This window comes from Somniosus microcephalus, chromosome 1 (assembly GCF_052327205.1).
Source record: "Somniosus microcephalus isolate GS21.2 chromosome 1, FLI_Smic_1.0, whole genome shotgun sequence".
NCBI lineage: Eukaryota > Metazoa > Chordata > Chondrichthyes > Squaliformes > Somniosidae > Somniosus > Somniosus microcephalus.
Genome location: NC_140987.1, coordinates 210,663,791 through 210,677,109, shown reverse-complemented (window position 1 = coordinate 210,677,109; position 13,319 = coordinate 210,663,791). Strand labels below are relative to the sequence as shown.

General features: G+C 42.4%; 1 protein-coding gene across 3 annotated transcripts in view; it reads right to left on the bottom strand.

The window, feature by feature from the left end:
* Nucleotides 1–13,319, bottom strand: part of zcchc9 (zinc finger, CCHC domain containing 9) — a 68,197-nt gene that overhangs the window by 25,631 nt on the left and 29,247 nt on the right. For all 3 annotated transcript variants that reach the window (XM_085989400.1, XM_085989401.1, XM_085989407.1), the window contains exons 3-4: nt 12,133–12,286; nt 9,255–9,347 (exon numbers count right to left, since the gene is read on the bottom strand). In XM_085989400.1, the coding sequence (XP_085845526.1) occupies nt 9,255–9,347; nt 12,133–12,286 (247 nt within the window). The remainder of the gene's footprint in view (nt 1–9,254; nt 9,348–12,132; nt 12,287–13,319) is intronic.

The window sequence follows — 13,319 nt, the reverse complement described above, 5'->3', positions numbered from 1 at the left end:
GCTGATTAAGGAAGACATTGTAGTGTTGGAAAGGGAGGATGTTCTTGAGGGGACAAGGACAGAATCCATTTGGTTAGAGTTGAGGAGTAAAAAGGGAATGATCACGCTATTGGGGGTATTCTATATATAGTATAAAAGTAGGGAAGTCCTGTTACAACTGTACAGGGCGTTGGTGAGATCACACCTGGAGTACTGCGTACAGTTTTGGTCTCCTTATTTAAGGAAGGATATATTTGCATTGGAGGCCGTTCAGAGAAGGTTCACGAGGTTGATTCCGGAGATGAAGGGGTTGTCTTATGAAGAGAGGTTGAGCAGGTTGGGCCTATACTCATTGGAGTTTAGAAGAATGAGAGGGGATCTTATTGAAACATATAAGATTCTGAAGGGGCTTGACAGGGTAGATGCAGAGAGGATGTTTCCCCTCGTGGAGGAATCTAGAACTAGGGGGCATAATTTCAGAATAAGGGGGCACCCATTTAAAACAGAAATGAGGAGGAATTTCTTCTCTGAGGGTTGTGATTTTTGGAATTCTATTCCCCAGAGAGCTGTGGAGGCTGGGTCATTGAATATATTTAAGGTGGAGATAGACAGATTTTTGAATGGTAAGGGAGTCAAGGGTTCTGGGGAGCGGGCAGGGAAGTGGAGTTGAGGCCAAGATCAGATCAGTTCAGCCATGATCTTATTGAATGGCGGAGCAGGCTCGAGGAGCCAAATGATCTACTCCTGCTCTTCTGTCTTATGTTCTTCTGTTCTATACGCCTCCAAATAGTGAGAGGGAGGTAGAGGAGCAAATCTGCAGGGAATCGCATAGATATGCAAGAGCTACAGAGTGGTGATATTGGGGGACTTTAATTACGTAGAAACATAGAAGATAGGAGGAGTAGGCCATTCGGCCTCTCGAGCCTGCTCTGCCATTCAATGAGATCATGGCTGATCATCCAAACTCAGTACCCTGTCCCTGCCTTCTCCCCATATCCCTTGATCCCTTCAGCCTTAAGAAATATATCTGACTCCTTCTTGAATATATTTAATGAATATATTACCAAAATATCGATTGGGATAATGCTAGGGTAAAGGGAAAGGAGGGGGAGGAATTTCTGAAATGTGTTCAGAAGAATTTCCTTCACTAGTATGTTATTGGCCCAACTAGGAAGGAGGCATTGCTGGATCTGATGCTGGGGAATGAGCTGGGCCAGGTCGACCCCAGGTGTCTGTGGGAGAACACTTGGGTATGAGTGATCATTGTATTATACAATTTAGATTATCAATGGAGAGGAGTAGGGAACAATCTAGAGTGGAACTTCTAAACTTGAATAGGGCTAACTTCAATGGGATGCGAAAGGCTCCAGCCAGGGTAAAATGGAACCAAAGACTGACAGGAAAAACTGTAACTGAACAATGGGTGATCTTTAAGGAGGAGATGTTCCAAAAACAGGCTAGGTACATTCCAACAAGAGGGAAGGGTAAGGGAACCAAAGCAAGGACTCCTTGAATGACGAGGGAGATAGAGAAGATGATGAAACAAAAAGAGAGGGTGTATGCTCTGATGATGTGGAATCTGTATGGGTAGAATTGAGAAATACTAAGGGGAAAAAAAACATTAGTGGTATATAGACCTCCAAACAGTAAGGCGGAGGTTGGGGATAGCATTAAAAGGGAAATTAAAGAAGCGTGCAATAAGGGCACAGCAGTCATCATGGGTGACGTTAATCTACATATAGATTGGGCCAACCAAATTAGTAACAATACTGAGGAGGAATTCCTGGAGTGTTTACGGGATGGTTTCCTGGACCAATATGTCGAGGAACCAACCAGAGATCAGGCCATCTTAGACTGGGTATTATGTAACGAGAAAGGATTAATTAGCAATCTTGTTGTACGAGGCCCCTTGGGTCGGAGCGATCATAATATGATCGATTTCTTCATTAAGATGGAGAATGAAGTAGTTGACTCAGAGACTCGGGTCCTCAATTTAAATAAAGGAAACTACGAGGGTCTGAGGCGCGAGTTGGGTAGGATTGATTGGGGAATGGCACTCAAAGGGTTGATGGTGGATAGGCAATGGCAAACATTCAAAGACCAAATGGGTGAGCTACAGAATTTGTTCATCCCAGTTTGGCACAAAAATAAAACAAAAAAGGTGACTCAACCGTGGCTAACAAGGGAAATTAGGGATAGCATAAGATCCAAGGAGAGGACATATAAATTGGCCAGAAAAAGCAATAATCCTGAGGATTGGGAGCAGTTTAGGATTCAACAAAGGAGGACAAAGGGATTAATTAAGAAAGGGAAAATAGAATATGAGAGTAAGCTAGCAAGGAACATAAAAACTGGCTGTAAAAGCTTTTATAGATATGTGAAGAGAAAAAGATTGGTGAAGTCAAGCGTAGGTCCCTTGCAGTCAGAATCAGGGGAATTTATAGTGGGAAACAAAGAAATGGCAGACCAACTAAATACATACTTTGGTTCTGTCTTCACAAAGGAGGACATAAATAACCTCCCCGAGATGCCGGGGAACATAGCGTCTGATGAAAGGGTGGAACTGAAAGAAATCAGTATTTGTAGGGAAATGGTGTTAGGAAAATTGATGGGACTGAAGGCCGATAAATCCCCAGGGCCTGAAAATCTACATCCCAGGGTACTTAAGGAAGTAGCCCTAGAAATAGCAGATGCATTGCTGGTCATCTTCCAGAACGCGATAGACTCTGGAACAGTACCCATGGATTGGAGGGTAGCTAATGTCACCCCACTATTCAAAAAAGGTGGTAGAGAAAAAGCGGGGAATTATAGACCGGTAAGCCTGACATCGGTAGTGGGGAAAATGCTAGAGTCCATTATAAAAGATGTAATAGCAGAGCACTTGGAAAGCAGTGACAGGATCGGACAAAGTCAGCATGGATTTACAAAAGGTAAATCATGCTTGACTAATCTACTGGAATTTTTTGAGGATGTAACTGGTAAAATAGATAAGGGAGAACCAGTGGATGTGGTGTATTTGGACTTTCAGAAGGCCTTTGATAAGGTCCCATATAAGAGATTAGCGTGCAAAATTAAGGCACATGGGATTGGGGGCAAGGTATTGACTTGGATAGAGAACTGGTTGGCGGACAGAAAGCAAAGAGTTGGAATAAACGGGTCGTTTTCCGAGTGGCAGGCAGTGACTAGTGGGGTACCGCAAGGATCGGTCCTAGGACCCCAGCTGTTCACAATATATATTAATGATCTGGACGAGGGAATTGGATGTACTATCTCCAAATTTGCAGATGACACAAAGCTGGGTGGGAGGGTAAGATGTGAGGAAGATGTCGTGAAACTCCAGTACGATTTGGACAGGTTGGGTGATTGGGCAGAAACGTGGCAAATGCACTATAATGTGGATAAATGTGAGGTTATCCACTTTGGTGGCAAAAACAGGAAAGCAGATTATTTGAATGGCAATAGATTGGGAGAAGGGGAAGTGCAAAGAGACCTGGGTGTTCTTGTGCACCAGTCGTTGAAGGTAAGCATGCAGGTGCAGCAGGCGGTTAAGAAGGCAAATGGTATGTTGGCCTTCGTAGCAAGAGGGTTCGAGTACAGGAACAAGGATGTCTTGCTACAGTTGTACAGGGCCTTGGTGAGACCACACCTTGAGTAGTGTGTGCAGTTTTGGTCGCCTTACCTGAGGAAGGACGTTCTTGCCATGGAAGGAGCGCAGCGAAGATTCACCAGGCTGATACCTGGGATGGCAGGAATGACGTATGAGGAGAGATTGTGTCGATTGGGCTTATACTCACTGGAGTTTAGAAGATTGAGGGGGGATCTCATCGAAACCTATAAAATTCTGTCAGGCCTGGACAGACTAGATGCAGGAAGGATGTTTCTGATGGCCGGGGAGTCCAGAACCAGGGGTCATAGTCTAAGGATAAGGGGTAAGCCATTTAGGACTGAAATGAGGAGGAATTTCTTCACCCAGAGAGTGGTGAACCTGTGGAATTCTCTGCCACAGAGGGCGGTGGAGGCCAGTTCATTAAATATATTCAAGACAAGAAAGAGTTGGATATATTTCTTAAGGCTAAAGGGATCAAGGGATATGGGGAGAAGGCAGGGACAGGGTACTGAATTTGGATGATCAGCCATGATCTCATTGAATGGCAGAGCAGGCTCGAAGGGCCGAATGGCCTACTCCTGCTCCTATCTTCTATGTTTCTATGTATGATGCATGTCAGGTGAATTATTCAAGGGAGAACTAGACCAAATACAATAAGTTGAGAGGGGAAGTGAAGATGAAAATAAGAATGGCAAAGAGAGAATATGAGAGTATAATGGCGGTTAACATAAAAGGCAACCCAAAAATCTTCTACCGGCATGTTAACAGTAAGCGGGTAGTAAGAGGCGGGGTGGGGCCTATTAGCGACAAAAGTGTTATATGCTTAGAGGCGCAGGGCAAGGCTAGAATACGCAATGAGTACTTTGTATCGGTGTTTACTAAGGAGGTGGATGCTGACAAAATATCGGTAGCAGTGGAAAAGGTAGAAGCAATGGAAGGGGTGAAAATTGATAGACAGGATGTACTAGAAAGGTTGGGTATGCTTAGAGTGGATGAGTCGCCTGGACCAGATGGCTTGCATCCCAGATTGCTAAAGGAATTGGGGGAGGAGATAGCGGAAGGGCTTGCCATAATTTTCCAATCTTCCCTAGATGCGGGGGAGGTGCCTGAGGATTGGAAAGTGGCAAATGTGACACCATTGTTCAAGGGTGTAAGGACAATCCTAGTAACTACAGGCCAGTCAGTTTAACATCAGTGGTGGGTAAAGTTTTAGAAATAATAATCAAAGAAAAAACTAAGTCACCTGGAGAGGTTTAAGCTAATTAAGGAGAGCCAACACAGATTTGTAAAAGGCAGATCGTGTTTGACTAATCTAATTGAATTTTTTGATAAAGTAACAGAGGATTGATGAAAGGAATGCAATGGATGTTGTCTACATAGATTTTCGGAAGGCGTATGACAAAGTACCACATAGATGGCTGGTTAACAAAATTGAGGCTCATGGAATAGGTGGGTCAGTGGCAGCTTGGATAAGGAATTGGCTTAACGACAGAAAAAAGCAAGTTGTGGTAGATTGCTGTTTTTGAGACTGGGGGATGGTAGACAGTGGTGTTACCCAAGAGTCAGTGCTGGGGCCACTTTTTTTTATATATATAAATGACCTGGATATTGGAATACAAAGTAGAATTTCTAAATTTGCTGATGACACCAAACCTGGGGGTGTGGCAAACAGTGAGGATGATACCAATCGACTGCAACAGGACATAGAAAGGCCATCAATGGGCAGACAAGTGGCAGATGGAATTTAATAGAGAAGTGTGAGGTGATGCATTTTGGCAGAAGGAACAGGGAGAAGCAATATACACTTAATGGCACCGTTTTAAAGAGTGTGCAGGGACAGAGGGACCTGGGAATTAATGTACGTAGGTCCCTGAAGGTGGCAGGACATATTGAGAGTGGTTAGCAAAGCATATGGGATCTTGGGTTTCATAAATAGAGGTATTGAGTCCAAGAGTAGAGAAGTTATGCTGAACCTTTATAAACGCTGGTTAGGCCACAACTGGAGTATTGCGTCCAGTTCTGGTCACCACACTTTAGCTAGGATGTGAAGGCCCTTGAGAGGGTGCAGAGGAGATTTAAGAACATAAGTACATAAGAAATAGGGGCAGGAGTAGGCCAATCGGCCCCTCGAGCCTGCTCCGCCATTCAATAAGATCATGGCTGATCTGATCCTAACCGCCAATCCACTATCACAGAACCATCTCCTGAATCTAACAGAATTAGACACACGAAATAGGAGCAGGATCAGGCTACACGGCACCTGGGCCAGCTCCGCTACCCACAGGGCCATGACCGATCCGAACCTAGACTCATGTCCAAATTCCTGCCCGCTCCCCGTAACCCTTAATTCCCTTTACTTCTAGGAAACTGTCTGTTTCTGTTTTAAATTTATGTAATGATGTAGCTTCTACAGCTTTTTGGGGCAGCATATTCCATGGACCTACCACCCTCTGAGTGAAGTAGTTCCTCCTCATCTCAGTTTTGAAAGAGCAGCCCCTTATTCTAAGACTATGCCCCCTAGTTCTAGTTTCACCCATCATCGGGAACATCTTCCCTGCATCCACCCGATCCAACCCCTTCACAATCTTATATGTTTCAATAAGATCGCCTCTCATTCTTCTGAACTCCAATGAGTAGAGTCCCAGTCTACTCAACCTCTCCTCATATGTCCATCCCCTCATCCCCGGGATTAACCAAGTGAACCTTCTTTGTACTGACTCGAGAGCAAGTATGTCCTTTCTTAAGTATGGACACCAAAACTGTACACAGTATTCCAGGTGCGGTCTCACCAATACCTTGTACAACTGAAGCAATACCTCCCTATTTTTATATTCTATCCCCCTAGCAATGAAAGCCAACATTCCATTGGCCTTCTTAATCACTTGCTGCACCTGCATACTAACCTTTTGAGTTTCGTGCACCAGGACCCCCAGATCCCTTTGTACTTCAGTACTTTCCAGTTTCTTGCCATTAAGATAATAACTTGCTCTACGATTTTTCCTGCCAAAGTGCATAACCTCACACTTTCCAGTATTGTATTCCATCTGCCAAATCTCTGCCCACTTACTTAGCCTGTCTATGTCCCCTTGCAGGTTTTTTATGTCCTCCTCACTCACTACTTTCCCTCCCATCTTAGTATCATCTGCAAACTTTGATATGTTACACTCGGTCCCCTCCTCCAAATCGTTAATATAGATTGTAAAGAGTTGGGGACCCAGCACTGACCCCTGCGGAACACCACTAGTTACTGATTGCCAGTCTGAGAATGAACCATTTATCCCAACTCTCTGCCTTCTGTTAGATAGCCAATCCTCTATCCATGCCAGAATATTACCCCCAATCCCGTGATTTTTTATCTTAAGCAATAATCTTTTGTGTGGCACCTTGTCAAATGCCTTTTGGAAGTCTAAATACACTACGTCCACTGGTTCCCCTTTATCCACCCTATACGTTACTTCCTCAAAGAACTCCAGCAAATTTGTCAAACATGACTTCCCTTTCATAAAACCATGCTGACTTTGTCTTATTAAATTATGATTATCCAAATGTCCTGTTACTGTCTCCTTAATAATGGACTCCAAAATTTTACCTACCACAGGCGTTAGGCTAACCGGTCTATAGTTTCCAGCCTTCTGTCTACTGCCCTTTTTAAATAAGGGTGTTACATTAGCAGTTTTCCAGTCTGCCGGGACCATTGCCGAGTCCAGGGAGTTTTGGAAAATTATTACCAATGCATCCACAATCCCTACCGCCACTTCCCTCAAGACCCTAGGATGTAAGCCATCAGGTCCAGGTGATTTATCCGCCTTGAGTCCCATTATTTTACCGAGTACCACTTCCTTAGTGATTTTGATCGTGTTTAGCTCCTCCCCCCCCCTTTAGCCCCCTCCTTGTCCAGTGTTGGGATATTCTTAATGTCTTCTACTGTAAAGACTGATGTAAAATATTCATTCAGTGTTTTGCCATCTCCATATTTCCCACCATTAATTTCCCGGTCTCATCCTCTAAGGGACCAACATTTACTTTAGCCACCCTTTTTCTTTTTATATAACTATAAAAACTCTTACTATCTGTTTTTATATTTTTTGCTAATTTACTTTCTTAATCAATCTTTTTGTTATTTTTTGCTGTCTTTTAAAGTTTTCCCAATCCTCTATCCTCCCACTAGATTTGGCTACCTTATATGCCCTTGTTTTTAGTCGCATACTATCCTTAATTTCTTTACTTAGCCACGGATGGCTGTCTTTTCTTTTACACCCTTTTCTTCTCAGTGGAATATATATTTTTTGGAAGTTGTAAAATAACTCCTGAAATGTACACCACTGATCATGTATCGTCTTACCCTTTAATCTATTTTCCCAATCCACTCTACTCAATTCCGCTCTCATACCTTCATAGTCTCCTTTATTCAAGCTTACCAGAATAGTTCCGGGAATGGGGGATCTGAGCTACAAGGACAGATTGGAGAAGCTGGATTTGTTTTCATTAGAGCAAAGGAGGTTGAGGGGCGATTTGATAGAGGTGTACAAGATTATGACGGGTTTGGATAGGCTAGATCGGGAAAGGCTGTTCCCACTAGTTGATGGTACAAGGACTAGGCGACACAGATTTAAGGTTTTGGGCAAGAGATGCGGCGGCAGGGGGATGTGAGGGAAAACTTTTTTACGCAGCAAGTGGTGATGACCTGGAACTCACTGCCGACAGAAGTGGTGGAAGCGGAGAGAATCAATGTTTTCAAGGGGAGACTGGATAGGCACTTGAGGGAAATAAACTTGCAGGGCTACGGGGATAGAGCGGGGGAATGGGACTGACTGGATTGCTCTGCAGAGAGCCGGCACGGACTTGATGGGCCGAATGGCCTCCTTCTGTGCCTTTATGACTCTATGAAAGTTGATCATCAGATCTCTGCTAGTAAAGGCTTTTAAAAAAATTATAAATGACAAGATATGCAAACACATTTTATAGTTAAAAATTATTAATATTTACAGAAAGAGATTTATAGAGAATCATGAGAAATTAAGTCAGTTCATACATGTGCAATATATAAATGAAACAGCCACATTAATGTAGAACAATGTTATTTGTGATCCTGGGGCGGGGTGGGGGGGGGGGCATTTGTTGCCTGTTTTCTCTTCACCAGTGGTCCTGGACAGATCTCCTACTTTGTATATTTACGGACCTACACATCTGCAGAGCTGGAATTCAGCGCTGTTCCCAGCTTAGAGTCTAGAGTATTAATACAAGTATCAATCCTGTAGTCTTTCGCTCCTTTTGTGGATAAATGCCTTTACTTGGCATCAGTGTATCACAGGGACAGATTCATGTTCCAACTCTCTTTATGGTGCAGTGTCTTCCAGCATTCCTGAGTGGCCCTTGAGGCAGACACTGCTCGAAATTGCTGTTCTTGACAAAGAGTTAAGTGAACATCCACATGGTAGAACAAGGAGGATGCTTCAGCATGGGAAGGCATTCTAAAAGTATGGTCCATTTCACCAAGAGAAAGAATACAAGTGTTTGCTTTGTCAGAACCTACATTTATCACTTACTAAAGCACTCAACAAACAAGAATTTATATGAAAACCTTCACTTTTACAATGTACAGTATCAGTTAAATGGAACTATACATGTGGTGTGAGTAACAAAGAGCAGCTTTTAAAAATATTCTTACCGTCTGCATATAGGCCCTTTGGGTTGTCTGGGCAGGATCTTGAGAGATGTCCCGTTTCGCCACAAATAAAACATTTGGCAAATGGAAATTCTCCTGCAAAATTGAAGCAGTGGTATTTTTTGAGAAACTTTGAGAAATTATTTCAGAAATGTACTAAAACAGGGAAGATGGTAGTTAATGAGTTAGCAATCTATCCATTCACCTCTGGCTTGAGTACAGCATAGGTTAATAAGAAAGTTTCCCTTCTCTGTTAATTGGAAGCAATGTGAAGACAGTTTGAACTCATTTCCTATGGATCATGGGCCCACAGTGCAACACTGCCCACAAACTGGCTCATTCTCATGTAGAGAAGCCATGGATTGGCTGTGGTGGGGAGTAAAAAAATGTCAGTGGTGAAGTTGGGGACACTCTGCTGAGGTTTGGGATTAAGGCTTTTTGTTTAGGTAAAGTAAAGAGACGTTAATTTTGCATCTGGATGCACTATACCTGTATTTGATGCAAACATTGGAAGACAAAAATAGAAAAAGTGTTTAATTCTTCAGCACTGACATCCCTCACCTTGATAAGCACAAAATATTAAAATAGAAAATAAACATACTATATACATATGGAACTGAAAGAAACAGCAATGATGTTAAATCAATGTTTGGAACATGGCCCAGAAATTCAGGTCCCAACACGTGAGTACGCACAGGGTACTCATGCGTAGGCCCAACGAAAGTGCCGGTTTCGTGCAAGCACTGCGCATGCGCGGGAAACCGGCACTTCCTTTCCCCTGAAAGAAGGGGTTGACAGGTGGAACGCGTGCGCCGGAGAGGCAGCACGTGTGCATCGAACTTACGTTTTTTTTTGCAGGTTTCTCCGAGAGGGTAAGTCTCCAGCAGTTACACTTTAAAAAGCAGGCGCAAGGCCTGCTTTTAACAAGGTAAGTGGTGAATTAATTAAAATTAAAAAAAATTCCCACAGGTTTATTATTTTTAAATACTTTAAAGAAAGGTAAGTTTATTTTTAGCCCCGTTAGAAAATTTAATTAATTTTTTCAAAAATTTAAATTATTGTTTAAAATAGTTATTTCATGTAATTTATAGTTATTTTAAAAATGTGATTTAAAAATAAAATTTATTTGAAGTTTTAGTGATGTTTTGGGGCTTATAGTATTTATAGGTTTGACAGCTCTTCCCGTCAAACTTATGAATGATGCATTCCCTGCTACCATTGGCTCTCCATGGCCCACGTGATCCCAGGGGACGCATCAAACTAACTGTGCCCCTGGGATACGCAAGCACTGCGCGCCGGCAGTTGGAGGAGGCCCAGGATCGGAATCCCACGTGGCCCACAGCTCAACGGCCGGCGCGCTAGGTAAGTGCAGGTCGGGGGCTTGCACCCACGGGAAGCCCCTGACCCGAATTTCTGGACCATTAAGTTTTAAAAAAATATCAGCATTGCATTTGTTGTGCTTACACAGGGTGAATTCACCTCACATCAACAATTAGCAACTGAAGAAATTGTCACAGTTCTATTTGGTTTCTATTTGTACATATCAAGGTGGAGAATGGGACCATTTGCTTCTTGCTTGCAGGATTAAGTATTCTCAAGTCAGTTATACCAGAGTCAGGAGCAATAAACAGCTCTCTCTGCATTACTCCGACAATATTCTAAAACACAAAAAGTCAGTAAAGCACCTCCTACTGCACCAGAATGACATTCCATTTCACACAGTATCTAACTTTACAGGCTTTTTGATTAAAAGTTACAAATTAGTGTCAGTGAACCACTTTCTGCCAATTTGTTTCCTAGAAGTTGACAGACTTTGGCCTGCACTGCTCTTCTGAAGGATTCAAGATTATCATCAATAATCTTAAACTCTTGTAATTGCACAGTTGACATGATGGCTCAGTTGGTAACAGAAGCCTGTGACTAACAATACAACCCAGAATGTCTCAGGTTCAGCACCCATTCTCTGTTAAATTAGCTGACTTCATCATGCGTAGCAGTTGGGGTTCTACAATTGACCTCAGTGCCTGTTGCACAGGGTGGGAAATATCAGCCAGGGTTTCCAACTCCTGGTCACTATCCACGGGAGTCGCTGGAAAGTACTCACATGGCAACATTGGATGAGGACAGGTTTGGTTTGGCTGTGATGTTCCTATTGGCCTGCAATATTCACTGCCTAGGCTCACAAGTGAAAATTAACTTCTGAGGCAAAATGCAGGATAGTGACTGGTCCCCATGGAGCCATACCCCAGCATGAGTCAGTGCTTCCAGGAGAGGAGGGGAAAAAATTGAAGGCGAAATAAAACCTATTGAAAATATGCTGTTTTACATTTATTTTTAATCTTCCAGCAGTATTAAATCTTTGTTTCAATCTAATTATTCATAGGTGTTTGTATGCTGTCTATGTTTAGATAAGGGTACAAAATAATCAAAGACGTGTTAAACCACATTGATCAGCATAAAGATTAATATACAATACTTGTCTTGGCTCTGACAGGGGCAATGAGTAGAAACCATTTAATCAGGGTACCTCAATGGAAACAGATTCACCCGGATTTAGTGATTTCCGACCTAACAGAAGCCACACAAACATGTCTGTGATCTCCTCAGCTTACCGCTATTTCATTCAGCAATGTGGCTCAACTGTTCTATTGGCTCACAAACAAGAGTTGTCGCACAGCTACTGAACTGTCAACTGACGAAACAGCAGTTGTCCTACCTAACCAGATCGACAGGATTTGGTTATCCTGTTAAAGCAGTGCACCAGATCCCAAGAAATAATTCAGGGAAACTGGTTCCGAATGGGTTGTCCCTTTAAAGTGGACATATCACTTATCACAGAAGAAAGTCAGATGCATATACGAGGCTCTTTGCACAGATTTACCTAGAGCAGGGTCAACTTTTGCTCTGCATTTCTGGATCTCATGTTCTGTGGAACCACATCGGTAACAGATACCACTTCCCATCTCTTCTTCATCTTGGTCCATTTCTGGGCAATGTTCCATTCTATGCCCTGCTTTTCTGCAGTGGAAACATACCTTAGAAGAGGAGGAGGAAAATAAAAATGTTAAGATGTTTCATTCAATTGTGCATACAATTATTAACCCACTCAGCACTGAATGTTCTCTGCAACACAGAAGAAGCGTAGCTGCCCTCTTCTCCCACTTCAAATTATGTTTTATTGAGCAGTAATTCTTACACTTTTGTCACAACTCAAAAATATAGTTTGACTTCACCTCCAGGGTATCCATAATGTCCAAAACTGAGATAAATTTGTTTTTATGCTAGTTGGATGAGCAACTGTCAAGTCAGCTGTATCTTGAGGATTTTTTTTTTGCTGGAATAAGATTAGACTTAGTGTGATTAAGGAGAAACACTTTGTATAACGTTGGAATAAAAGAAATAGAAAATAACAAAAGATGTCCATTTTCAAAAAAATAAATTATAATGCAAACAGTGCAGAGAAGGTTAATCAGACTGGCTTGAGGTGTGCTAATATAATACAATTATTATTGATTTGTCGTTATATTGTAGTAATGTTTGTCGTTCCGCATTAGTTAAATGGAGAATTATAAGAACATAAGAGATAGGAGCAGGAGTAGGCCATTTGTCCTCTCGAGCCTGCATTTCTGGATCTCATTCAGTAAGATCATGGCTGATCTTCTACCTCAACTCCACCTTCCTGCACTATCCCCATATCCCTTGATTCCCTTAATGTCCCATTCTGCCAGCGCATTTCACACCTAATCTAGAGCTGTCTTTTGTCTCCACTAGTCCTATCACCATCTCGTCTCATTTTGAATACCTCTTAATGTCTCTTCACTTCTCTTTTGTTCTCTCCCAGCCCCCACTGGCCTTTTAATCTATTTCATTTCCTGTGCTTCTTCAGTCTTGACAAAGGGTTTTCACCCGAAATGTTGACCCTATTTTCTCTCCACGGATGTTGCCTGGCCTGCTGAGTTGTTCCAGCATTTTCTGTTGTTATTTTGGATTTCCAGTATTTTACTATCGTATCAGCATATGTAGCCTTTTAACGACATGATAATTGTTAATGACTGCCAATCAACCTTT